The sequence below is a fragment of the Opisthocomus hoazin genome, chromosome 10 (assembly GCF_030867145.1).
Source record: "Opisthocomus hoazin isolate bOpiHoa1 chromosome 10, bOpiHoa1.hap1, whole genome shotgun sequence".
Lineage (NCBI taxonomy): Eukaryota > Metazoa > Chordata > Aves > Opisthocomiformes > Opisthocomidae > Opisthocomus > Opisthocomus hoazin.
Genome location: NC_134423.1, coordinates 10,591,894 through 10,618,313, shown reverse-complemented (window position 1 = coordinate 10,618,313; position 26,420 = coordinate 10,591,894). Strand labels below are relative to the sequence as shown.

The following is a 26,420-nucleotide window of genomic DNA, read 5'->3' as shown; positions in this document are numbered from 1 at the left end:
CTCTGTTGTTGAGGGCAGTAGGGTCACTCAAGTTGAACACCTGTTCTGGCAATTGTATGGTGACATGTAGCTCATTCATCATGGTTTAATTTCACTAAAGGGTGTGAGTTGTGTCCAACTCTGACCTCATACAAAGTCTACTGGAAAACAGATAAAAGGAAAAAAGCTTTAATAAGATCATTCTACTACAGTAGCTTGTCCTGGTGTAAGACAGCAGCAGTATACCCAACAGAGGTGCTTTTGGTTTATCTTATTTAAGGCTCAAGTACATAACATGTAGGAAGAAGGGAAGCTCTTCTGGGGAAGGCTGAAATGCAGAGCCTGAGCTTCTGAAAGATGAAAATTGTATTTGGAAGTGTTTGCTTGTATGTAAATTAGAAGTATGTGGGGTGCATGCTGTAGGTGTTAGAAGTATAACCCCCATGTTACACTTTCATCCACCTAAGCAGCTGAAGGAATGCTGCTCTAATACAACAAAAGAACACAGGGAAGAGGTATTACACAAGGAGTGGGGCATGCACGAAACTTCTCAAATACAAAATGAGACAGGTATTAAGTGTTGCAGCTAACACAAAGCTGAACATGGAAAACAATCTAGACTAGATGATAGGAGTCTGAGCTTGGAGAAACTTGTTTCAATAAAGGGGGGGCTAGAGAAGCATGACAAAACATAAGAGTTATAGTTATTAGAAGTTATTTCTGCTATGTTTTATTCTATGAAATTAATTTTCCAGTATGAAAGTATTTACATAAGACACTCCACTTAGCCTCTATCAATATTGCCAAAGTCTTATATAAATAGCATAGGTGAAATAAATTGAGAACCTTCACAGCAAAGGAAAATGTATACCAACTCAGTTGGTTCTCAGCTGTCTGACATTTGCTTTATAAAGACTACAAGAACACAATATAAATTAGTTACAAAAAGGTGATACTGACAGCGCAGCAACTCAATTTGCTGAACACAAAAACCACAAGCAGTGGCTATTAGCCATGCAGTTTTCATTGTGAAAATTTACATTTTAGATGACATCCATTCCACACTGCTTTACGATGTCTGACATTGTACTCCTGTTCTTGGACCCTCTTCATCTTCTTCATACGCTTCTCCTCCACTGTTACGGTAGGTTTGCTCACTTGGATCAAAATCTTCAAGGTCTACCTGATCCATCTCATCTGTGATCATAACATCATCTCGCGGAGGAAGCAGGGCCTCCAGCAGGCACAGCTTCTCCCTCGGGAGCCAGTAGTGCTCTGGGAACTGGACCTAAAATTTCACAGATGCGGGATTTTTTAATGAGCAGTTGCTCCCAATGCCAAGACAGGTATATCTGCTACAGGAAAGCAAGCAGTCAACTTACCAAAAATTGTATAATTAAGCTGCCTTTGTCCATGGGAGATTTGTAGATAGGCATCCCTTCGTTGCAGATACACTTCAGGTCACCGTGTTTTATCACTTCACCTACACAGAGAAGTACAAGATCACAGTAAGAGCTGTAAGCTTATGCGACAGACATTTCACAACCATGAAAAGCAGGCTTGTGCACAAGCTGTGGTCCCACAGCATCCGAGGGAGACTACGAAGCAACTCGCAGAAAAGGCCCCAGGCCGAGAAGTACTAAACCCAAGCTATACGGAAGCACAGCCTAATGGCCGTTTACTGTATGAGTCAGCTTCTCTTAGCACAGCCTGCAGGCTGAGTTAACACAACAACTCCCCCACCCCTGCTCAGTCCAGGCACAATGAAATAGGCAAGCAGTTCACACAGCACCAGAGCTCTTAGGACCCACCTGGCCTAGATGAAATGACGAGAACTCTGTTATCCAGAGTTTCGATGGTCTTTCTGAAACCACATAAAGCCTCCGAGAGTTGAATTCTCATTTTTGTAATTAAGTCATGCCCTCGCCTCTGAAAAACGCTGTGATCCTTCTGATCAAGCACAATTATAACATCACCAGGCTCCAGATCAGGCTCCTGGTCACCTTCTCCATGAAATACTATCTTCTGACCATCTTTCATACCTGGAGAAAAGAAACACGTTTCTTCTCTGCAGAACTGTCAGCTACGTGTGATTGGGGACACAGAACACACACACAGCTCTTACCTTTGTCAACATGAACTTCTATGATCTTTTTCTCTCTTACAACCTTACAGCCATTGCAGTTGTCACACCTGTCCTTCGGGTTTATTCTTTCACCTTGGCCTTTGCATTCTGGACACACAGTTTGGATTTGTTGTACCATGCCAGGTCCAATCTGCTGCACTATGACTTGCATTCCTCTTCCTTTACACACAGGGCACTTTTCTACTGCCCCTCTCTTTCCGCCATAACCTTCGACAAAAGAAGTTAAATCTGATCTCAGTCTCAGAAAAGTTATTCTACAGTCATCAGGCTGCAACGCATTGATTCCAAGAGCACCTTTAGGGCAACTTCGAGCAGTTCAGTAATATATTTCCAATGTACTTGAAATTTAGTTTCCATCACAAAACATGATGGACAAGTTAAATAATTTCTACAAGCAATAGAAAGCCAAGTTCTTTCTGCTTGCTTTATCAGCCCCTGTCCCACCTCCCAATACACCTTGGTTTTCACTGAACTGCCAGCATACCAACTCGGAGACCCAGACATTCCATTCATACTTTGGAAAGAATCTGCTTGCTAAATATTTAATAAAGTACCAAGATAGAAGACCTCATTAAGATTTACCTCAAAGATGACCAGTCATTATGGATACTTAATAGCTGTAAAATGAGTTGCACAATACGACTTCTACCCACAGCAATTAAATAGAAGTTTAACAAAATAGCCATTTATTAAACCTACAGATTAAGATACTTGTAATTTAGGTACCCTTCACTATAATTCGCAGAGAGTGCAAGTCTGCCACTAGAACAATAACTATTTTACACTACTATGTTTAAGAGACCCTTATTCTTAGATAAGCATAAATAAGCCCAAATAAGAACTAAATCCCCTGGCAGACTTTTTTTTTGGAAGGGGGAGAGAAAAATAAAAATACACACACTCTTCACCCCTTCATTCCCAGCCACCCTTCAATACTATTAAAAAAAATAAAACAACTTTGTGTAAGAGGGGTCTGAAACCACCAACTTTTTTTTTTTTACCTTCACACTTTCCACAAATAACATTCTTTTGCAGTGCGAGTTTCCTCGTAACACCATTATACAAATCTTCAAGAGATACACCTAACTGGTGCACAACATTTTTGCCTTTAAAAAACACGAAAGAGAAAGATTAATTCTGGTTCAGCTGTTGTAAGGACAGATGTTTACTTAAAGGCTTCTACACTTGTTCATACATGCACGGTCTCACTGAAGAAATGTAATGTTCATTCCAAACTTTGAACACAGCTCAGTCCCCTTAAAAGCAGGTGCAGTTCCATCAGCTTCCACTGAGCTGCACCCCCTTATGTCAGAACATAAAGGCTAGCTGTAATTAAGCAAAGCATCATTAAAGCCACCCTATCCCTGCTCCTACCCCTAATTTTATAAGCTTAACTGAAACAGCAAGATGCAAGGACACTACCAGCTTAAGATCTAGTCAATTTAGAAGTTGCTGTTATGCCTACCTATAAATTTCCATGCCACTTCACAGCATCATTTTTAAGACTTTACAGCAAGTTACTACTTGCTCCTTCAGCAGACACTGGGCACAGAACAAGACAAAAATCATACTGTGCTTTTGGCAGCACTCTTACTCAGTTTCACTTAATTTCTCCCAGATATTTTCATGAGATTTAACATTACTGAAGTTGATGGTGTCCTTTGAAGCACCTTGCCCAAAGCACATGAGCAAGTGAGGCACAGATCTGGAAAAAAGGTAACTTAAACCAGGTCTAATTAAACTGCTTTAAATCCACCAATGCTTCCCCCTCCCCTACAGATTACCCACACCCACCTCAACAAAAAATAAACAGAACGCATCAGAAAGATTGCTATGGCTACGTCATGTTGTCTACTTTATTAGAACCTTAGTGCTAGAGTAACTAAAAAAAAAAAATAAAAATCATAGTTTACTCGATCTATTGTTGCAAGAAGTAATACCCAACTGTGTGCACTCAGCAGAACAGCTGTACCGTAGCACAGGTGTTTTATGCTGAAGTGCATGGTTAGAGTTTCTAGAACTTGTTTAGAACTGTGTACCTCTTCTCTCTCTATTCATTCGGCCTCCACCACCAAAGAACATGTCAAAGATGTCCATGGGTGAAGAGAAGCTGCCGCCACTCAGGCCTCCTTCTTTAATAGCCTGCTCCCCACCCTGGTCATAGAGGTCCCTTTTCTTTGGGTCCGACAGAACTTCATATGCCTGGGATATGAGTTTAAACTAAAAAGAAAAAAGAAGCTCTGAACAACTATGACCAAGAGGAAAAGTAACCCTCTCATATGCAACTCCATCTTCAGACTGAGCTGCTACAGTGCTGTTATAGCATTTGTCTTTTTTCCAAAAGGAAACTCGCTAAACAAATGTGTAATAGGCTACAATAGCACACATTTGTCCAGAAAAACCACACCTTTGGTCCCTCTCCCCCCCCGCCTCCCATGTTATAAGTGGGCTTCATTTAGAGTCACATCCAACTTACAAGCATGTGCAAACTACACTTGGATGACTGTTAGTTGCAACCATTATACACCTCTAACGAATCCATTTAGAAAGGGGCATGATTGTATTCCCAGACACTCAATAGCAACAGCAGCGCTAGTCTGTCTAGAGCTATACAGGGCTCCTTCACGGCTGCTGAGTGGCTGTGTCCAGCTAGAACCAAACAGAGATATGCGTGACCAGAAACTGGTGTTGCTTACTCATTGCAAATAGGAGGATTTAGATGTGTATCAAGACATCTGCTTTATCAAAAAAATTAAGGGATTTTGTCAAACAGCTATGAAGAATTCCATATTACTAAGAGGACTTAGGTCACTTTTTAAACACAATTTGTTATTGCTGAAATGACGACTTCCTTTTTAAAGACGATTTACTTCTGACCAGGTGAAGTGGTGTAAATAAGAAAGCAGGCCAACAATAGCAGCAGCACAGGCTACCACTGCTTAACCAGCTTGAGTTTGGTGAATCAGTGTACACATGGAGCTCCTATTACTACGATGGGGCATCATCAGACCAGCCAGCTTTTCAATAAGTAACCCTGCCGTTCAGGTTTTCCGTAGTTCTCCAGTTCTCATCTATCCTCCGGGGAACACGCGGGGCTGCGCGGGCTCTGCTACCGGCACGCAAAACGGTTTCGTTGCCAGCAGCCCACCGACCACCTCCGGACAGCGAGCGGGTGCACCTGCACCAGCCACTTCCCTGAAGGGAACCCACCCTGCCGGGGAGCACATCCCGCCCCCCCCCCCCCCCCCCCGCAACCCCCGGCCCTAGAAACCCCCCCAGGGCACACGGAGAGGGCCCACCGGCGCGTCCTCCCCCCCGTCGCAGGCTCTGAGGAGCGGCGGCCCGCGTTTACCCGCGCTACACCGCGGGCAGACCAGCGCGGTCCCCGGGCGGGGCCGTCCATCTTGCGGCCCGGCCCCGCGGCCTGCTCCCCGCGGCCGGGCCGGAGCGCGGGCCCAGCGGCCCCCGCCGCGGCCCCCCGCGTACCCGCTCGCCCTCGCTCGGGTTCTTGTCCGGGTGGTACTTCAGGGCCAGCTTGCGGTAGGCGCGCTTGATCTCCTCCGAGGAGGCGGTGGGCTTCACCTGCAGGATGTCGTAGTACTCCGTCTCCTTCACCATGGTGCCCTGCAGGGGGACGCGCCGCGTTACCCGCCGTTGCGTTACCCGCCGTTGCGTTACCACCCCCACCCGCCGCCGCCGCCGCCCCCCCGAGTAGCACACAGCAGGCCCGGCCCAGCCCGGTCCGGCCGCCCACCCCCGCACCGAGGCCCACCGGGCCACGCTCACCGCCGCAGCCTCCCCGCTCCCGCCGCCCGCCTGCTCGCCGATGGCCGCCACCCCGCCCCTTCCGCCGGTTTTATCTGGGCAGCGGCCGAATCTTCTGGAATGACGCCGCGCGACGTCATGGCCCTAGAACGGTCTAGAAGTGCCGCGCGTGACGTCAGGCGGCGGCGCGCGCAGGGGGGAGGGGCGTTTTCCCGCCGGGCGCCTGAGGAGAGCGCGGGGCGGGGCGGGGCGGGAGAGGAGGAGGCGGAGGCGGGCAGTTCGGTTTCTCCGTTGGGTACCGCGGGTTGTGGTCGCCGAGGGGCGGTTTCACGGCAGCCGCCCCGGCCCGTGGCGGTTCTGCTGCCCTCCCTCCCTCCACCCGCGCCCGGCCCCGGGAGGGCCTGAGGGACGCCCGCGTGCCGCCTGCTGCGCCTGAGCAGTCGTCCCCCCCCCCCGTTAATTGTCCGTCTGCCGCCTCGTCCCTCAGAGCCTGGGGCGGTTGAAAGTTTGGGGGGGTGATGGCGTGGCCCTGCTCTGCGCTGGGTTGTTGCTCGCCCGTTCGGCCAGCCGGCCTGCCGAGAGCGGGCTGGGAAGCTGGCTTGGTTTTTGTCTTTCTCCCGGCAACCGAAGGTCTCCGGTTAATTATTTACAGCTCGGGTGAAAGGAGAGATCTGGTAGTGGTGTGGGAGCAGAGTAAAAGCCTGTTTTCAGGGAAAGTGACAAACCGATGCTGAAAATCACCAGTGAAAAATACAGAAAAGGTGCATGAGCGAAGAGCAGGTGTTGTTCAAACTCGAGATGAGTAGAAGTGCTCACAAACTCTTTTATTCCGGGGAAGAGTTCTTTATTCCTGGAAGCAGTTTTATACAGCAAGAACATCTCCCGTGGTTATGGTAACCCAACGGCCGCAGCGCTCTGCCGACTGCAGGAGAGTTAAAAAGATGACCATGGAGAACCCTGTTGAGCTCTCTGACAGTGGTAAATGGAGAAGGAAAGCAAACAAAGAGGCAGTGTGGGTTTTGAATGAAAAATATTTCCAGTTTAAATCTCTAGTGACATTCTAATGAACTTTTTATCGTGTTTCAGGTAAATACTATTAGAAGATTGAATTGGTGCAATCTGTTCTTTGTGTAGTCCTGCTTATATGAAGCATGTAGACTTAATAAAGGAGGGGGAGCTAATCTGCAGGAAAAAACCCCCTAGATATCAATGGAAGGAACAGTTCGAAACCACAAGAAAGATACCGGTGTTGGTAACTCACTTCCTCTAAGCACAATTAGCAGCAGCTAAGATGTAAATCTGTGTTTTGAAATTCTGAAATTACATAGACAAGTAAACACAGAAGTTGTATTCTAAAATAACTATAGTAAATTACTCTGTAAACTTGTAGGCTGAGAACTATATATCCCTTTTTTAATGGGGAAAACCCAGTTTATTTTAGTAATGGTCTTCATCTTACAGGTAAATCAGCTATAATCCTGTAGTCCTGAAGATAATATTCCTGTTTAAGAAGAAATGATAAATCTGTTAATAGCTTCGCAGTAGCTGAATGCTTCGGCAGATGAGAGGCTTTCGAAGCGCATAATGAATTTCACTGAGAATTTAAATTCAAAGATCAATTTATAGTATATTGTACAGAGAGAGCATATAATTACTGTGAGTAAAAATCCTCATGTAGGTGTACGTAGAAATTGGTAAATGCAGTATGAACTCGGTCTCATGGGTGGTTTCTTGCTAGTAACAATTGTTACTAGTAGTAATGGCCAAAAACTTTGCTGGTACAGATCTCTGCCCAAGAGGGTTGAGCCTCCTGCTTTGTTTACTTTCCTTTTGTTGTATTCGGGGGAGCTATCAGGTTATACTTACTTTAATATTGTTTGTTTCCTCCGTCTTTGGTTCCAGTTGGTGCAACCAAACTCCTTATTTATTCAAAGAATTAGTGGGAAGAGTGGTAAGGGCTGGTGTTTTGGATTAGAAAAATAGGAGAGGTATCAGTCCATTGGTATTCTTTGCGTCATTGCCTGCATCTCTTGCATTGTTCTAGTCTGAAAACTGCAGTCATCCTGATACCCGAGGGGAATACAGTACTTCTGTAGCTGGGTGAAGCAAAACATTTCCTGTTTATCAATACTCTATTTGTGGAGTAGACTTGGAATCCTCAGCAGCTGATTTTACTCATCTAATTTGTCGTGATTAGTCATAAATGTAACAAAGCCTGTAGACATGCAGATGTATTTCTCGGCAATTACGGTGGTGGTTCCCTTACTCAACCAACCTGGTGATCAAGTGTGTATATGCACGATTCTGCTTCTCTTGTAACTCACCTTGCCCTCCTAAGTCTGTGGTTGTTCCTAGCCAGCAGTTGCTAACCCATTTCTCAGATGAACAGCTGATCTCTTTTACTATTCTTTCCCTTCCGTTCCCTCCTGCTGCATGTGATACTATGAATCACCTTGTCACTTTTTACTTGCACGGTATGAAATTTGCGCACAGGTGTAAACAGGAAAACAAGCAGAGATTTTTTTCTTCTCTGCAAGTAGGCAGGACCGGACTGGAGTGGGGAATAATTAGATCCTACTCCCCATTTTGTTTAACCACCAGAGGTTTGGAAATAGGTATTCCCACTGTTAGCACAAAACAGTGCTCAAACCACTGTCTCCCACCTGGCCATGGGAGCATACAGCATTCTTATGTGCTACAAGAATCATGCATTTATCTTTTAATCTTTGCTGTATGAAATACTCATAGAATCTCCTTGTTTGCCTGCCTTTCTTACATCTGGCCGTGTTACCGTCTCTCATTAATCATGCCTTCTAAACTGCAAAGCTGTCGGAAGCAGCATCCCGGAGACACGGGTAAGAGTACAATCTGCTGAACTGCAGCTGTAGTTTCTTGCAGCACCCTTGATTTTTGTAAAGAAGTTCCAAGAGTGACTTTCATTACAAACACCTGAAAAAAAAAGAAAATCGGGAATCTGAGGGCTGGAAATGTGTCTGTTTTCAATCACACTAAATTTCCATGAAGAGCTTCAGTGGTCCCTCAGGGAGCTGAAATCGGCATCACAACAGACTTTCCTTGGTATTGAGCTGGATTCTTCCAGCATCCAAACCTGAACAGGTATCACGCTTGCTACAAAGCTGTTAGGAAAGCATCCTTTAAATAATATTTTTAACTTACGGGTTTTAGTCTTCTTTAAAATACACTTTAAAAAGGCTATTTAAAGTATAACAGTGTCATATAATGGAACTTTAATGGTACTGGGACTTTTCCCCCATAATTAGTGTCTGAAAAAGATATTTTGTACAGAAACAAGCTCTTAGGAAAATGTTTTTGCCTGTGATGGAAAGTAAAATATCTGTATCTGCAAGAAAACTTAAATGATGGCATTTGTTTTGAGCTATTTTGGTGCAGTGTATAGTGAGTGACTAGCATCTTTAGAGGATTTTTCTGAGGCAAGTTTTAATTAAAATGGGTAGCAATCTGTAGTACTTAAGTTGCAGTAATAAGAAGTAAGAAAGACCTGTTTTCACAGTACAGTTTTGATTGGTTAAAGGCTGGGCATCTCTGAGTGCTTTGGGCCTGTAGAAAGTTTGACCGTAAGGGTGACTGGATAAATGAACACCTATAGGTAAATGTGAAAGTGGAAGTGACTTACTTTTAGTCTATACCAATATTTTCTTCAGAAAGAAGCAGCAAAATTGTGTCTAGATGTGCCTGTCCTCAGACCAAGTGTTGTTTTGACCTGACAGGACGTTCTGCCTCTCTCCAGTTGCTCAGAAACAGCTGCTTCTTTCTCCAGATGTGCATTTGCAGCTACTTTTATTTTCCTTACAATTCTCTTCCTTAATTAGTAGGAGCTGGACAAAAACCGGATCTAAGATGCTTTTGTTGTTGGCACTCAGACTCCAGAAGCTTTGCACACACTGATCTGTGTTTTTCTCCATATTGTTGTGGAACAATTCCCTGGAAAGCATAATGCATTGTTCAGAAAAGCAAAATTGAATTCCTGTTGCTGTGGCATGGTCAATGAGAGAAAAGATTTTTACAGAGAGATTGCTACTGGAAACTTCATGAAATATTAATACATGCAGCTGGTTAGGCTTGTGGATAGTGAAATGTTTTGTGAGATAAACTGTGCTTCATCTGACGTGTATGTGATGTAGTCTTGTTGGTTTTGCCTAGAGATTTGAGTACAGATAAATTCTGTTCAGTTCTGCAAGTATGGGGAGACACAGCTAGGGGTGAAAGTTGTCCTTTTTCTAATCTGAACTGCATTAGAAATTAGTTAATATTAAAAGTGTATATGAGTTTAAAAAGATATTGCTTGCCTGGGGCTTTTTGTTATGGAATCTGCCCTCAGCATCTTCTCCGTGGCCTAAGCTAGTGTCAATTTGTTGATGTTAAAGTATGCTTTGAAACTCGTTTGTTTACAAAGACTTAATGGAGGCGCAGCCGCAGTAATGTTTGAAGACATGTTTGGTTTGCGAATTTTGCTTAAACCCTGACACCTAGTCCTGTTTAAGAGTTACTGTGGAGTTGATTATGTTTTTATTTTAGCTGGAAAGTTTTAGGGGCCAAAATTCAATCTTTAATTCTATGAGAAAATGAAAAAAAAAAATAAAAATGATGTGCCCACATCTCTTGTGTGGAAGCTGTATATAAATACAGTAAATGCAGTTAACAGCCATTCAGGAGCATAGCAGAGAGAGGGCTGCAATGGGTAGCAAGCTGAAAAAACTGCCAGGCTTTAAGAGGACTGATCTGAAGTAATGAAAAAAGAGTAGGAGTAGTGAAATTTCTGTAAATAAATGCAACACAGCCTTTGAAATAGAAACTGTAAAGGTATTAGATGTTTTGCTGGTGGTGGTTGTGGGGTGGGTTATTATTGTTCTTAGTCTCAGCGCTAGAAGTCAACAACAGAAGATACAATAGGAGTATCAGTTTAACATCATGCTTGTACCAACAGACGTTGTTTTACACTAAGATGTTTGCTACCAGTTACATGATTTAAAGAAAAAAAAAAAGTGCCAATCACACAGAGTTGTTTTGCTACATGAATTAACAACCTGCTTAAACTAACTGGGATAAACAGCAAGGAGCATCCAGAATTCATGTACTCCTCCATTCATTTTAAAGAACTACAAGTTTTGTGGCGAAACAAACACTCTAGCCTTACAGGTAGAGAAATGAGGGAGTACACAGCTGCGGGCAGTTTCATGGTGCCGTGGTGGCGTTGTGAATGCAACCTGAAACATCCTGTCTCAAACACGAAGGGGTGCTGGATGCTCCACCCACACCAAGGCAGATCTGCGCGTCGCAGTTCTGTTGGTTACTGCCCTTAGTAACAACATCGCTTTGTTTTGGCCTCTGTAGTATTTCTGTTTGGGATCTTGTGACAGTGCAAGCTTGTAGTGACAGTGTCTTCAACACTAAGTATCAGTCACTAGTTCCTGAAAGATACCAATCATAATTGTAGAGCAAAGGACATGAACACCTACGTGAGCTGTATTTGCCTCTAAATTTCCCTCATAGCTTTATAAGCCTGTCAACGCCCAGAAATCTTAACCTGTAGCTGGAAAAAGCAGCCCATCCCACTGCAAAAATTCAGGCTGAGTCTAGTGCAGTCTTGTGCAAGTCGCACGCAGGTAGCTATAGGCGTAAAAGAAAAGCACCACGCTAATAGCATGATGTAAACTGCAGCATGTAAAAATCATTTGAAGGTGACGATCCTTCCTTACCAAACTCTACATAAGTTGCTAGCCTCATTTGTTAGGATTAATTAGTTGGAATTTGAAGAGTACCTAGAAATGTTGTACCCAAACTACAAAGGCAAATTCCATGTAGAAGTATTTCTTACAGCATGGCGTTCATAAGTCTGTTGTTAAAAGGACAGGACTGCTTGTAGCTGACAATTGCAGGAAACCTGCAGTTTAGCACAATCACATGAGTTTTCTATTACAGTCCAACAATACACAATCCAAAAGCAACTCTTCTCCACCAGTCCCCCTGATAAAGTCCCCTTGCTTCAAAGCCTGGCTGCCCTGCAGCCACTTGTATTACTGGGGGAGTGATTTAGCCTCGGAGAATCCTTGATTGCATCAAAATATTTTTCTAACTGTCAGTTAGTTTGAGGAAGATGATATGAAAAACAAAACAAAATTCCTCTTTCTAAACATAGTATAGAAGAGATGTATATTTGAAGTTTTCTGTTTGTTCGCTGAAAATGCAAGTTTTAGAGAATTACCAGCCATTTTCCTTCCATGAGACCAGTCTGTTACCTAGCCGCTCAACACCCAAACAAGGTAATTAGTGTTTGTCTCGTTGGATTCCTTCATATAACATGGCATGTAAATATTTCAGATGACCAGAAGAATTAAAAAATGGCGAGATTTCTTGCAACAGAGTTTAAACCTGTTGTTTCTTTATGGTATTTCTGGAAAGCCAGTTACAAGCCCATGGAAGATATCTAGCGGCTTTCTGGTAACACTCATCAGAACAAAGTGGGAATTTTGAGAATTATCCCAAAATGAAGGAATTAAATCAATCCTGACAAAAAAGAATTTTAGCTGCGTAAGATGACACACTTTTACTGCTGAAATATCCCGTTCTGTGTTCAGGTATTTTCAAAGCAAGTTTCTGGTGTGAGAGTAGACCCCTTAGAATCCCACTGCAAAGTTTTCTTTCTTTTCCTTTGATTTCAAAATGCATTATCTACAATTAGGCCTTTGGATATGGTGTGAGATACTCTTGGAATAAAATTTCCGTCTTTCTATAAAGTCAAAGGTTTAGTAGTCTTACATTTTCCTAATCACTATAGCTGTCTTTGTACCACTAAATAAAACATTCTGGATCATGTTCTCTGGCTCTGAAGGTGAATGGCATGGCACAGCTTGCATCCCTTTCTTCCTCCTCCAGACAGGAAGTCATTAACATCGTCTCCCAGTAACAGCCCCTGGCCTGCGTTATCCTGCACTCTAGGGAAATGCCAGTTTGCACAGACCAAACCCGTCCCAGGGAGGGTGCTCACGGTGGGTGGCTTGAGCCATTTCCTGGATCTTCTTTGTTTGCTAGTGTAGAAGTAGCCTAAGTAGCTTAACTAGAGCTAAGCTCTTACACTTCGAGAAGTAATTTGTTGAGTCGTGTGTAGACACTTCTACAGTGTACGGTAGGCCTGGCTTGGTGAAGTCAGTGGAGTGCTGCTGTAGTTGTGATGCTAGAGGAGGTGCTTGGCTGTTTGCAGTACGGGGTTTCATAAGTATAACTGAGTTGAAGGCACTTCCTGATGTAATTAATCTGTGTTTTCTTTAAGAAAATAACTTCATTGAATGTTCTTTTTTTTGAAACTCGAATTAATAAAATTAGAATTGCTTCAACTTGTGTGAAAGAATTCATTGGAAATCTTGGCAAAAGAAAAGATTTGCATCTTAAAGCATTGTAGACTCATTAAAATTCTTCTCATGGATAATTAAAGAAAACTGAATTAAAAGGAAAGTTTAACAGTAAGCAGCTCACAGGCACTGCGACATTTCAAGCATGCTAAAATCAGAAAGAAATAGCTTTTGTAGCTGTAGTCTCCTCCTCCTGTATTACGTGCTGTTTTTTTTTAACAAATAACCAGTTACTGTTGGTTTCTTCGGTTGTCCAAGTAGCCTACTTGTGCCTGAGCTGCACAGTTCTTCAGCATATTTGTGACCAGCTTTAGAGGCTTTGTCAGCATGCCTAACAGTGGAGAGACTCTTACGAAAATGTTACAAGATGAACATGCAATGAATATTTCAGAAAGCTACAAAAATGGGTAAAGTAGCTTGAGTATTTATTTTAACAAACTGAATTACCAATTTTTCACAAGTTAGGTTTGTCTTTACTACTGCGCAGATCCGAGAGCCTTCTCTTCCTAATGGTGTCTCTGCTATCTGATGCAGAATAAGGTGTATCTTCTGGGGCTAGAATAACAGAAAATAGTAATGAAGATTCTAAAGGGATTTATTCTCCTATGCTAGCTTCTAGTTTGTCATTAAATCTAATAGCATCATTCAGTATGGACTATGTAGCTTGTGTCCTATTTGCATATATCTAGCTGTATAGCGTTCATTTTATAGCACAAAGGCTCTTAGCCCGAGAAGTGGGCTCAGCAGAATTTTGTGTGCAGTGGTTCTGACAAGAGGTATGTTTCGCTCCTGTGGCTCAGCCGCTCACAGCTAAGCAAAAATATGGAAGGCTAGCTGAAAATACTGGTAAACTACTAGACTCTTACGCTTCAGTATAGAAAATGATTAATGGCTTTTCAGTCATGTGGTGAGATTACAGGCATTCTCAAATACCAGCACATAGCAAAGTTCAGACAGTCAAGAAGAAAAAATAGTCGATGCTTCTGTGCCATCCGTTCCCTTGTCTCTGATGGTAAGAGTGGCAGTGAAGACTCTAGAAGTTCAGTGCCGGTTGCTCTGCAGGTATTACAATGCGTATAGTCTACTTTGAATGGACTTTCAAAAATACGCTGGCTGCAGCTATGGAAGTAGGTCTCTCTTCCTTTCCGAATCTGAGGGAGTAATCCTTAGATGATATTGGCCTTTGCGGTTGAGCATCTTCTCATCAAAGTCAACAGGACTTAACCAGGTAACCCATATCTTAGAGACGGGAGCAGGGAACTTAATTTCATAAGAGTTTGTTTGGGGTTTTATATTACCTTTTTACATGTAAGATAATCCTACTGGCTGCTGTCTTTATTCTCTCCTAGGTAGCACAAAAGGGAAAAAAATACTTTCTTTCTCCTGTTACTGTGTCACTGGAATGGTATCTTCTGTTAGAGAAAGCTCCCCACCCCTAGAGTTTCTGGAAATACCTATTTTAAGAATAGAACAACACATCTCACAAGAAATATTTAAACTTCTGATTATTAGAAGTTTGTCAGTATTATTGAGTACTAATTACCCATTTCCAGCGACTGAACTATTGTGTTGGGTAGATACTTACTTGTCTGTTAAGTTAAATCCAGCTTCACATTTCTTTAGGTAACAACTTGCATGTTGTGTTGTTGGAAGATTTGCTTGACCCTTTCAAGTAAAAGGTTGATTGGGATCATTGTTATCATAATGGTTAATTCTGTTCTGGGCTTTGGAACCCTGGATAAGCAACATTAGGAGCAAACTTTTAACATTTTTGGAAAAGAAAAAAGTTGAAGAAATCTTTGAAAGCTTTTGAAGTTGTCGTTGTTGTTGCTTCTGGAGTCCTAATGCAGTTAATACTAGAATTGTCATTTTTTGTTTAATCTGTCAAAAAAAGAGTGTTTGACTTGTGATCAGTACAGGTATATGTACACACTTACTCATGAAGGTTAGGATTTTGCTTGTTAGTAATAATGCCTCTATTTTAGTCCACGCATGCTTCTATTTGTGACATGCTTAAGCAAAAAAAGGTTTCCATGCTTTCTTATATTAAAAAAAAAAAAGCTAAAAGATAATTTTAAAATATGTAGTGGTTTGCACCCACTGCAAACAGGAAGTGTAAGCTTCCTGTATTAGAAAGATGTTTAGCATTTCGTTTGTTTCTGATTTTCTGTCGAAAGAATATCGCAGAGATTAGAACCCCAACTATTTTTTGATGTATTGAAAGTCCTTGGCATAAATACTTCTTTGTTAGTGTTTTGAAGAAGTCACTGCATGTTGCCCTGTTAAATAGTGTTGTTTACCTGATGCGGTTTGAAGTTAGGTAGCAAACCTTATATAACTTTTTTGTATGAGGAAAGCAGGATTCCAGGTAGAAAGGACTAGGCAAGGAAAATAAAATTCTAGCAAAATGGAAAGAGGAAAAAAAGACCTTTTATGAGGCTGAAATTAAATCAGTGTGACCTGAAAAATGAGGAACAGATGAAATAATGAGTTCTGTGTGACCCAGCTTTGCTGCACTCCCTGCAAATAACCATCCAGAGGCAGCTACTGGAAGATTTTAGCTTCAGGTCTGAGTTTTTGCTGTGCAAGGGAGAACAGAGCCAGAAAATCTGTACCAAGGTCAGTGAAGGGTTGTAGTACACTCCAACTGCTGAATAGAGCCTTTATGGGGAGGGAATAAAAAAAGGCTGGATACGTTGTTCACTCCTTCCTATTCACCCACATAGTTCTCAGTTAACTGTAAAACTGCTCACCAAAATAAATGGCCTGATTTTTGAGGCTATTTAGTCATAACAAAATGAAAATAAACCTTTCATTTAATTTTTTGCAAGTAAAGAGATAGGTTTCACTAGAAGGTGTGTGCCAACTGTGTTGTATAGCGAAATAGGTCTCAGCTGTTAACTTTATCTTTAGTACTTTGTTCTTTATTTGGAGTTTCTGATGCTTTTAAATATACCTTTATGTGGGAAGGTGTGAGTAATTTGAGAAAGACTGGTGCTTGTGTACTATGAAAAGCAAACTGATTGTCGAATCAGCTGACCCTTTTTGCAAGAGTAGGAACATATCTAGGCTGGTTTGTGGTCCCTTTTTTAAGTCTCATCAGGGCATGAAAACCAATTAAAACCAAAATCAAACCTGTTCTTCGAGGACACAGGGAAATTTTAAACAGAATGAATAAGGAATGTGTTATAATATTGCCCTAATTTAAATAGAGGAGTAATTAGTAGATAAGACAACCAGTTGTAATAGAGCGCAATGTCCCTGTAAAGGGCCATCAGGACCTCTTGTGACTCTACTTTTCTCCTTAATAGAGGAAGAATTTTACATGTAATACAAAATAAGGATTTAAAGATCTAATATTGTGTGTCATTACTGTGATTTTTTTTCCTTATGCCGTAGAAAACAAGAAAACATATTCAGAATGTCTTAGGTAACAATTCACAGCTCCTCAGAGTCTGGGGATGTAGTATTTTCTTCTTGGCTATTTAGGTGCCGGTCACCGATTTCTGTTTACCTGCTGAGCTGTCAAAGCTTGGGTACTATGTTGCTATGTTGATTTAAGGCAGAGTGACTTTCCCATCTTTGTTGAGAACTCTAGGACAGATCTGTGATTCTAAATCTATTGTCTTGTGCTCCCCTCATACAACCTCTCCCTGGAGCTCTGGTTTCAAATATTGGATTCGGTACTCGCAGGATGCACGGGGAACTGGGAAAGATTACTCTTGAATGGGATCCAGATGAAGGTATTTAGTTTATGAAGTTTCTAGGCAAAGTACCAGGATCGTTAAAATTTTCAGAGCTACCCATAGGTAATTTAAGCCATTGCTTTTTGCTGGCAGAAGAATTGTCAGATCATTACTTACTGATTCCATCTTGAATTCAAATGCCCCAGTGAGCTGTTGAAAATGCCTAACACCCAATGAAAAGTACTTTGGAATGTGCAGATGTAGACCCAAGACATACTACCAAAAGCAGCTGTAATGTAGATTAAGGCTGGTGGAATGTATATAGCTGGGTTGTCCTGGAGAACATGTAACAAAAGCTGGGGGGGAGGGGGAAGTAATTTCCTGTTGTTAGAACAGATATAAATATTTAGAACACTTATCACAAAGAATGAAGCAGCAAAAGATGCACACTGATTGGAAGAAGGATTTTTTTAATCTACTGTATTATGGATTACTTAAGTAATCAAACATCCCAGCTGTAAGCGTTTAGAGATTAAATTGACCATGATGTCCTCAGGAGAAGCAAGCAGTGGAAGATTAAAACGGAATTTATGAAGAAGTTCTGCCTTGGAAAAAATGCACATTTTCCAGTTCAGCCTAATTTTTGTGTGTTAAATGAGATTCATATTTAATAGATAAGGAAGCCAATTCATCAAGAGCATTTGAGAAAAGAGTACTTGTACAACTGGGGATTTGCACACCTTGCTCCCTAAGATAAGCACCTGCATATTACAAAATATTTCTTTGGGCAAGGCAAGCAGAGAAAGGAGTTTAATTATAAGGTGAAGACTGTGTTGTAAGAAATATGTAGTGATGTGCTTACTGCCACTTGAAAGTAGCCTGGTGGGTGAGCATGTAAATGATATGCTCAGAGGAACAGCAAAGCAGATGAAGGAGCTGCACTGCTTTGGATCATCACAGTATGGGCAAAACACAAGTGAGCCTTCCTGAGAGCCATTCAGTCTGGAAGCAGTGCTGCAAGAGCATTCCCAGGAGAAGCTGAATGGGTTGCATTTTGGAAAAAGCACGTAAGTGACAGAGAAATTGTGTGCATTCAGCAGTCAGATGCTGTAACTGAGCATTCTCTCATTATTGGCTGTGGTCTTTGTTGTAGACAATCTGAAGGATAATTTATTTCGGAGGGAAGAATGAACAATAATCCTTCAATAGCTTAGAATAAAGCTGTGGAAGTTAAGCAGACAGGAACTGCAGTAACTTGGTTGACCGTAGCCTTGCCTTTGCACCTTGAACTTATTGTTCCTCTAAAATTAGGCAGCATGTTAATCTCAACTTCTCTGGTAATATATGAATGCAGTAACTTCAACAGTGAACATTTCCCATGCATTAAACCAGAAGAAAATTCATTAATAAAAATATTTTCACTATATGGTAAGCCCACACATACGGTACGACATTATCCAGGAACAAGGTGAGAATCGAGAAGCTATGTAATGGGAGAAGCCTCTCTGTTAGAAATACTGGGAAAGGGAGGAGGAGATAGCAGCTTCACTACAAATCCAGACCGTTTAGGTCTGGAAGCAAAGATAATGAACTCTGGATGAATGCATAGTCTGAAGTACTGAGCTTTTTTTAATCACATAAAAGTGTTTAAATAATTTTGTAGTGAGCAGTTATGAATGTGATTTCAATTAAGTACTTTGACTTGCTGTGGAGATATAAAGGGTTCTGAGTGAATACCTTGTACTGAGTAATGTATTAACAATATACATATATAGTTATCATTTGATAAACTACTTATTTTTGCAAATTTATAGAAAGTTGTTTTATTTTTTTTAAATTCTAATAACCCCTGTAGAGAGCCAACTGGTAAAAATTTAACATTTACAAGGCTACAAGTTGAACGATAGTGGTAAGAAATAGGAATACAAAAAGAGCGTGAGGTGTCTTTACATTTGCCGTGATACATAATCAGTGTAGTGAATGGCTTTCCCCTTATATTTCATGATAATGAGACTGGTGTGTAACAGTGTTTGTATTCCATTGGTGCAATTTGATCTTAGAAATCATCCTGCAGAATTAAGGCCAAAATATATTGAACCCTACAACATAAAGTTCATAGTTTTTAAATTTCAGAGAAAAGATTCTAACCTAATTATACAGGACAATTGATGTATTCTGTGAGGCTTATTAAAATGAGAATTTCTGTAAAACATTTTGTATCTCCATAGGAATAATCCATTCATTATCATATTAAATACTGACTTTATAAGTTCTTTTCAGTTTTATTAGTATTTTCACAAGATTTTACTATGAGGAGAGAATTTAGAGGAAATATCTGACTGTATTTGACCTAGGATGTGAGACGTAAGCAGACATTCCCATTATCAGAGAAGGAAATGTAGAGACTGTGGAAGGAAAAGGCCAATTCCAAGGTCTCTTGAAACTAAAATAGTGTGGAAATTGGTATCACAGTAAGTAGTGCTGATAATCAGACACTCAGTGTCATTATGGTAATAGAAGAAACAATTTTTCTAATATATAATGTTTAGCAAAAGAGCACATTTCATAATGATAAAAGCGGAGAGATTTAGCTCTTAAATTTAGGCGCAGAGTAGAGGTGGTAGCTGCAAGCAGACCGTGCTACATTAGGATTCGCCCCAAACCTCTGGATAAGTCAGCCTGAGCATGCTGTGCCTCTGTCTTGGGTGAAGGGAGGGGGTGTGTGCGTTGAATTCAGGCAGCAGATGAGGTCACGTTTGAGAGAATGGTACCCTGAAGTTAAATCCCAAATTACATCAGGTAATGCTGTCATTCAAAACGCACTCCTGCTAATGGAGTGACACAGGAGGATGCTTTGTGTAGTTCTAGCTGGTCAATGTAGTGTGACATGAACTCGGTCTGTTCCAATTGGCTTGCTAAAGTGACCTCTACTGTTAAATCCTCTGTGTGTGCTTTGTAGAGATTTTTGCGTATTACCTTTGGAATCACAAACTTTTTAAAGCAAAAATCAGATGTAGAAAATCCCCTTTTAAACTGGTAGTTGGATTTTGGAACATGCTGTCTCTGCACTAATAGCATTAAATAATTCATGCAGAACCTCAGCCTTAATAACAAATATAGCAACCGAAGTCTAGATTTCCAAAGCATTTTGGTTTTGCTGGGGCGTCTTGCTACCAAACTGCAGTTCTGCCATGTGTTTCTCCTTGCTGCGGTATGCTTAGTAAGCTCTTGATCAAGCAGTGACGCAGAATTCTGCTCAATTCAGCCTTACTTGAACAATTCCAGATAACATAACCATTTTTGGCTCTTTAGTTAATTTTTAAATGTGTAACTCCTAACAAAAGCTAAAAGTAGCAGCATTAAAAACTTTCTTTCACTCAGCAGGGATGGTTCTGAATATGCACAAGAAATTGTTGATGGAAGACAAAATTTCTTAATTGTACTTTCAGAGCAAAAAAAACCCCACCCCAACTCTCAAAATGACTGTTTAGTCTGTAGAGGCAGGTAACAACCTCTTTGCACATAGCGTTACTAACTTTAACGCTCCTGAAGATACTAGATGTATAGAGCTCCTCGTCTGACGTTTGTATGTTGAAGCATTACCAGGGCAAGTCCAGAAGCTGAGACTTGTTGGTTGATTATTTTTCTATTAAGGGAACATAATGTAAACTGAACCAGTATCCTGCAACAGTTGGATGAGAGTAAAGCAAACTAAAGAGATTTTCATCTGGGAAAAGTCATTAATGATGTTTAATAAAAGTTTTGAGTAGCTTCACAGGAGGCTCTTCTGATATATTACTAATCAGATCTGTTTTCTTCTGAGGGCTCTTTTGCTGTTCATTTTCAGCAGAGTAACCTTCACTTATCTTTTGACTAAGATTTTATTTTATTTTTTTTTGTAAAATCATAAAAATTTGAAAAGCTTTGGTATTCAAAAGATACGTGAAGGGAAAGCTTGCACTAGATTTCTAAACATCAAATGTAGTTTTTCTTTAAAATAGGAAAAATTTCAAGAACTAGGAAGTGTTTTGAGGTAGCAGACAAGCACGTGTTTTTAAATTATTTCAGATGTTTTGTTTTGATTCTCAGATATGCCTTCCTGGTCCATCATTCTGTCCTTGCAATCCCACTTCATGAAGTCACCATTTTCCCATACATCAAACACAGGCTTGCCTTTCAAAATATAGTGTAATCCCCCTCTATATTTGCATGAATGTTTGTCATTGACATGCGCCTTCACCAAGCCAGTGACTATTTCCAGAGCCTAACTCTCTGCTTTTCAGACAAGCCCTTTCATGTTTTGTCCCATTATACCATTAACAAGAGAGGAAGTATCCTCGCAGGCAAGGCTAGTGATGACTCCTTATTTTCCTCCAGCTGCCTTTGCGACCTGTGCCCCTGCTCTGAGCCGCAGAGACCTGCAGCGTGGTAGTAGCAAGGGAGGAAATGAACTGCCATTGTCACTTCGCGTGGGTGAAGAATTACAGAAGCTGATATGTTTTTGTGAGAGGGATACAGCTTGGTTAAGGCTCTCTTAAAGTATGATTTCATTGTGAATAACAATAATGAATTCCAGGAGTGTCCCATGTATAGCTACTCTACAAAATGTAGTTGTTAATATGAGATGGAAAATAATGTCTGACGCAGTGTTTGGTCCTACTGTTTGCTGCCTGACACTGCTGTGTGAAAAACTGCTTTTGAAGTTGTTTTTTGTTTATCTGAAATCTGGGAAGGGCATTGTTTGGTCTTTCTTTTTCTGCATTTTGAGTTAGTTTATTACACTGTGGAGGAGAAGGACTCTGAGCTTCACTCAGGACTCTTCTGTTTTACCTGTTGAGAGGGAAAGAAGGTAATCCAAACTTGTTCTTGGCCTCTGAAGGCTGCTCATTCCCACCCCATGTTCTATTAAATGAAGTCAGCTAAATTAAAAAATCTGCGTGCTGCTATTCATGAATAATCTGCAGTGCATTGCTTTATGCAGTCTATCATTTCTAAATGCTTAGTTATTTTTAGATTTTTTGCTCATATAATCCTTTGCAGTCTGTTACCTTACTTTTTGGTTTTGAGTTTGTATTATCTGTGCTTTAAACCTCGTCTGGTTAATTTAAACCAAAAAGGTTAATTTCATCCATGTGATCATGATAATTTGTTGCTCTGGTGAATTTTTTAAGAGAAATTACTTTTAGGAACTAAATCTCCTTTTCCTAGCCTTAAAAACCAAACAACAACGTAAAAATCCCTAAACTCAGAGCCTCTACAGGTATCAACAGTGAAAATTTATGAAGTATTGTGCCATTAGTACAGTGGCAATGTGATCAAGGTTAAGACTGATAATTCATTCTTTATATTTGCAAGGGTTATGGCCTTTCTTTCAAAATTCAGATTTAGTGACTCCATCTGGTATATTCCATGATGTTGAAACCAAAAGTCCACTGTATGAAATACGAATGTCATCCTTAGAGCAAAGGCACTGCCTGTTTAACCTGACTGTAGTGGGGTTTGCAACAGAGGCAAAACGTCCTTTGTTCCTCTGAGCTTTCCGTTTTCTCCTGTTTGTATTTTCAAGTGCTTGCAAGCTGTGTTTTTGTTTTCCCTTGGATATATTGTATGCAGATTGTAGCACTCCTGGACAACTTCTTAATTGGTATATTTTTTTTTTAGAACCTTTACAGATGCACAGACTGCCTGCAGAGATTCGCTGCCTCATTTGGAGGAGACCCCAGATGAAGGCATAGAGCCAACGGGTAAGCATGTGAAAGATATTCCTTGGAAATTTGAGCTCTTTTTAGAATTTTTGTAATGTAATTTTTGTGTCTATTCTAGCAAGTTATGACTGACAATTTTTCAGGGCTGGGATAACAAGAGACAGCCAAAAATAAAATTAAACTGAAGTGAATTGGGGCAACTGAAAAGTTCTCAGAGGCTTTCTGTAAACTTGTATGAATTCAGTACTTTCTCCCGATTTTTGTCTGTATTTGGGATGATTACTAGATAAAAGCGAAAAATAGCCAGATCCCATGGAAAGTCTTGCCAATTATTGTGTTACCTTTGGCATCACAGCCTACTTATCAGCTGTCAGCTACTGAGGAATTGGCGTACTGTGTGGTGACTGGGGACTGTAAAGGAATACCTATACTTTTGTCAGTTCTGTGTTACGTTGTAGCATATGCACACTACTGTAATTTAAAACCAATTGCAGTGGTAAATTAACCTAGTTATGCTGCCATGTGGCTTCAAGGAGGTTTAGTAGCAGAACTTTCCGAGGTTCTTCGGAAGGTTTGCAGCTCTGGGGGAGCTCCATGTTGCCTTGCTGTGGCTGCCACTGGATTTAAATTTGCTCATTTAAACAGGGAATATTTGTTCTATGAGGCAACTGGAGCAAGGACTGCAAGTGGATTTTGAAGAAATAACAGGTCTATGTGGGAATCTCACGTACAGACTTTGTACATACGTATAAACATATACCAGTATGCATATATACTTATTTTAAAGATAATTCTTTGATACACAATAGGTTTCTTTCCAAGAATTGAACTGCTAGGTATTTGATTTTTGATTCTCAGTAAGCAGGAAATAAATTTGGATGGATAAAGATGGTAACTAACTTATGTTTTCAGATTTTCAGGATATTTTGTTGAACTATTTGAGACACACATTGTATATGTAGATTATTACTGAGGCTGTGACTCTTCAGAATACTTGCTTGTGTGCTTGTGAAGACTGACCTATTTTTCTAATAATTTATCTGGGACACTGGTTACTGCTGTCAGCTATCTGCCCTGCTTCTCTCCCAGAGGCTGCTGCTTGCTGCAGTTTAGAGTAATATGCTGGGCTGTAAACCACAGTGGTCAGGAAGGAATGCACATGCCATTCAGCCACTCCTGCAGAGGTGACCACAGCCTCTGGAAGAAAGGTGAGGTGAACAACTGACGTTAGAAGCCACTCCAGCTGTTTCATCATCATTTTCCTGCAAACACAATTCACACCCCATCGTTCTTAATTAAGCAGCAGTTCCTTTATTTAAGTCTGTTTTTAAGTTGATGAAACAGGAGCTTACAATTTAAGTTAACTTTCGTCTTTTATTTGACTTTGGGAATCTGTGGCGCTACTTGTTACCCATTTAAATGAGAAGCAGTGTTTGACTTGGAAACATCACACAGCTATGCTGACGCTGAGAGTTAAAGTGAGGATTTAAAAGCTTCTCCCAAAAATCTTTTGGGAGAAGGAAGCTAAATGTCTAGTTGCGCTGGGTCTGTTTTGTATATCAGGAGAAAAGGAGGAGATTCTGATGTTTGCTAGTTGTGCAGAACTGTCTTTCTCATTTTGTAATTGATAAGATTCTGCAACCTCAGGAGTAAATTTTCTTAATGAGGACCCTGGGTTGTTCTGAATTTTTTCCCAGCTATATATAGAAGCTCATTCCTGTGGAACCAGGCCAGATTTTGTTTTTTCTAATGCATATGTAAATCCAGAGTAACTTTACTGTTGGCAGCAAGTGTTATATTGGCTAAAAAAGTGTAAAGTTAAAGGAGAACTCATTCATGCTGGTTTTACACTGGTGGAATTGCAGAATAATTTGTATTGGAAAAGACTGCTGGAGGACAATTAGTCCAGCTTTCTGCTCATGGGAGAGCTAATGGCTTTGTTCAGTGGAGTTTTGAAAACCTCCAAGAATGGAGATTCCACAGCCTCTCAGACCCTCTCCTTAGGCTGCATCACCTGGATTGTGAAATTATATTTCTTTATCTAGCAAGAATTTTCCTTGCTGCAGCTCATGTCCATTACTTTGTGTTCTTCTGCTGTGTGCGTCTGAGAAGGATCTGTCTTCTTTGTAGCTCCCACCTTCAATCTGTGGCAGACTTCCGTTAGATTCATTCTTTATCTTCTCTTCTGCAGATTTAAGAAACCCGGCTCCTTTAGGGGCTTCTTATACGTGGTGTGCTCCAGGCCCCTGACCATCTCTTCTGGGCTTGCTTCAATTTGTCAGGGTCTCTCTCTTGCTCTGGGGCTTTCAAATCTGCACACTGTTTCAGGTGTACCCTCATGAGGACTGAGTATGGGGAAAAATCCCTTTCCTTGATCTGCTGACTGTAATCTTGCTAGTGCAGCCCAGGATGTAGTTAACCTTTATCTCCGCTGGGACGTACTACTGACTCACATCTGACTTGTCCACCAGGAACCACTGGGGTTTTTCTGATGAGCAAGCTGGCATCCAGTCTGTGCTCCTGCATGGGGTTATCCTGCCCTGAGTGCAAGACTTATGTTCACCCTTGTTGACCTTTGAGGTTTATGTCAGCCCGTTCTTCCAGTTTGCTGAGGTGCATGTGAATGGCACCCCTGCCTTTTAGCACGCTGGCCAATTCACCAAGTTTAATGTCATCTTTGAAGCTGGTGAGGGTGCGTTCTATTGTCCAAGACAATAATGCAGTTGTTAAACAGTATCGTTCTCAGGACTAACCCCTGAAGAATGTCACTTGTAATTGACTGCTGGCTAGACTTAGAAATGTTGACCACTGTTTTTGAAGACTAATTATCCTGCCAATTTTTTATCCTCCTGTTACTCCAACTCCATCCAGTTCAAACCTTTCGAGGATGCTAGGGGAGACCTTGTTAAAGACCTTGTTAAAGGTAAAGTAAACAACATGCCACTGCTCTCCCTGTCTCAGAACCAGTCATCTCATCATGGAAGGCAGTTGGGTTGAATCTGTCCATTGTGGTTGGTCTCAGTCACCATTTCTAGGAGAGTTTGTTCTATAGCATTTCCACGGACTGAGGTGAGTCTGATTGGCCTTTAGTTGAATCCTCTTTCTTCCCCTTTTTGAAGACAGGTGTGACATTTGCCTTTTTCCTATCATTGGGGACCTTACCAGATTGCTATGCTTCTTCAAAGATGGCAGAGAGCGGCCTTGCGATGACTTTGGCCTGATCTCTCAGTGTACACCCTGAGGCATCCCATCTGGGCCCATCGACTTTTTTTTATGTGTTCGGTTTGTGCAAGTGGTCCCTACTTTGATCTTCCTCTGCTGTTGCAGGTGAAACTTCTCACCTGCCACTAGGCACAGAAACCCAGGAAGCCTGATCTTACCAGTAGAGACCGAGGTGAAGAAGGCACAGAGTGTATCAGCCTTTTTCACGTCCTGTGTCAGTAAGCTGCCCGTGATATCCTTGGTTCTTCTTCTGGCTGCCAGTGTACCTGTAGAAGCCCTTCTTGTGGCTCTTCACGTCACTCGCCGATTTCAGTTCCAACTGAGCTTTGACTTTCTGTTCCTGCATGCCTGGGCAATGTTTCTGTAGTGATGTTTCCTCCTGATTACACCCTCCCCACCCTTCTGTTTTGGTGCATCGTAATCAGTTTTAGAAGCGTGAGTATTGTTATGAAGCTTATTCTGTACTTGTCCAGATGCACCACTCCCTCTGCGTCAGTTTGTAGAGGCATTCTTTGAAGGATATCTTGTT

At 41.3% G+C, this 26,420-nt stretch overlaps 2 protein-coding genes across 5 annotated transcripts in view; one reads left to right on the top strand and one right to left on the bottom strand.

The window, feature by feature from the left end:
* Window positions 1–152: 152 nt before the first annotated feature.
* Window positions 153–6,014, bottom strand: DNAJA4 (DnaJ heat shock protein family (Hsp40) member A4). 2 transcript variants are annotated; one of them, XM_075431371.1, is made up of 8 exons: window positions 5,912–6,014; window positions 5,612–5,749; window positions 4,165–4,345; window positions 3,127–3,231; window positions 2,105–2,332; window positions 1,791–2,021; window positions 1,362–1,462; window positions 153–1,267 (listed from the first exon to the last, which is right to left on the bottom strand). In XM_075431371.1, the coding sequence occupies exons 2-8, from the start codon at window positions 5,741–5,743 to the stop codon at window positions 1,049–1,051; spliced, it is 1,197 nt and encodes a 398-aa protein (XP_075287486.1). In that variant the 5' UTR covers window positions 5,744–5,749; window positions 5,912–6,014; the 3' UTR covers window positions 153–1,048. The 2 variants fall into 2 exon arrangements, with proteins under 2 accessions (XP_075287486.1, XP_075287485.1); XM_075431370.1 differs by having other exon boundaries at window positions 5,898–5,921.
* A 7,515-nt stretch (window positions 6,015–13,529) lies between these two features.
* The window catches only part of ACSBG1 (acyl-CoA synthetase bubblegum family member 1), a 34,905-nt gene continuing 22,014 nt past the window's right edge, over window positions 13,530–26,420 (top strand). For all 3 annotated transcript variants that reach the window (XM_075432272.1, XM_075432270.1, XM_075432269.1), the window contains exons 1-2: window positions 13,530–13,685; window positions 22,626–22,708. In XM_075432272.1, the coding sequence (XP_075288387.1) occupies window positions 13,606–13,685; window positions 22,626–22,708 (163 nt within the window). In that variant the 5' untranslated portion in view covers window positions 13,530–13,605. The remainder of the gene's footprint in view (window positions 13,686–22,625; window positions 22,709–26,420) is intronic.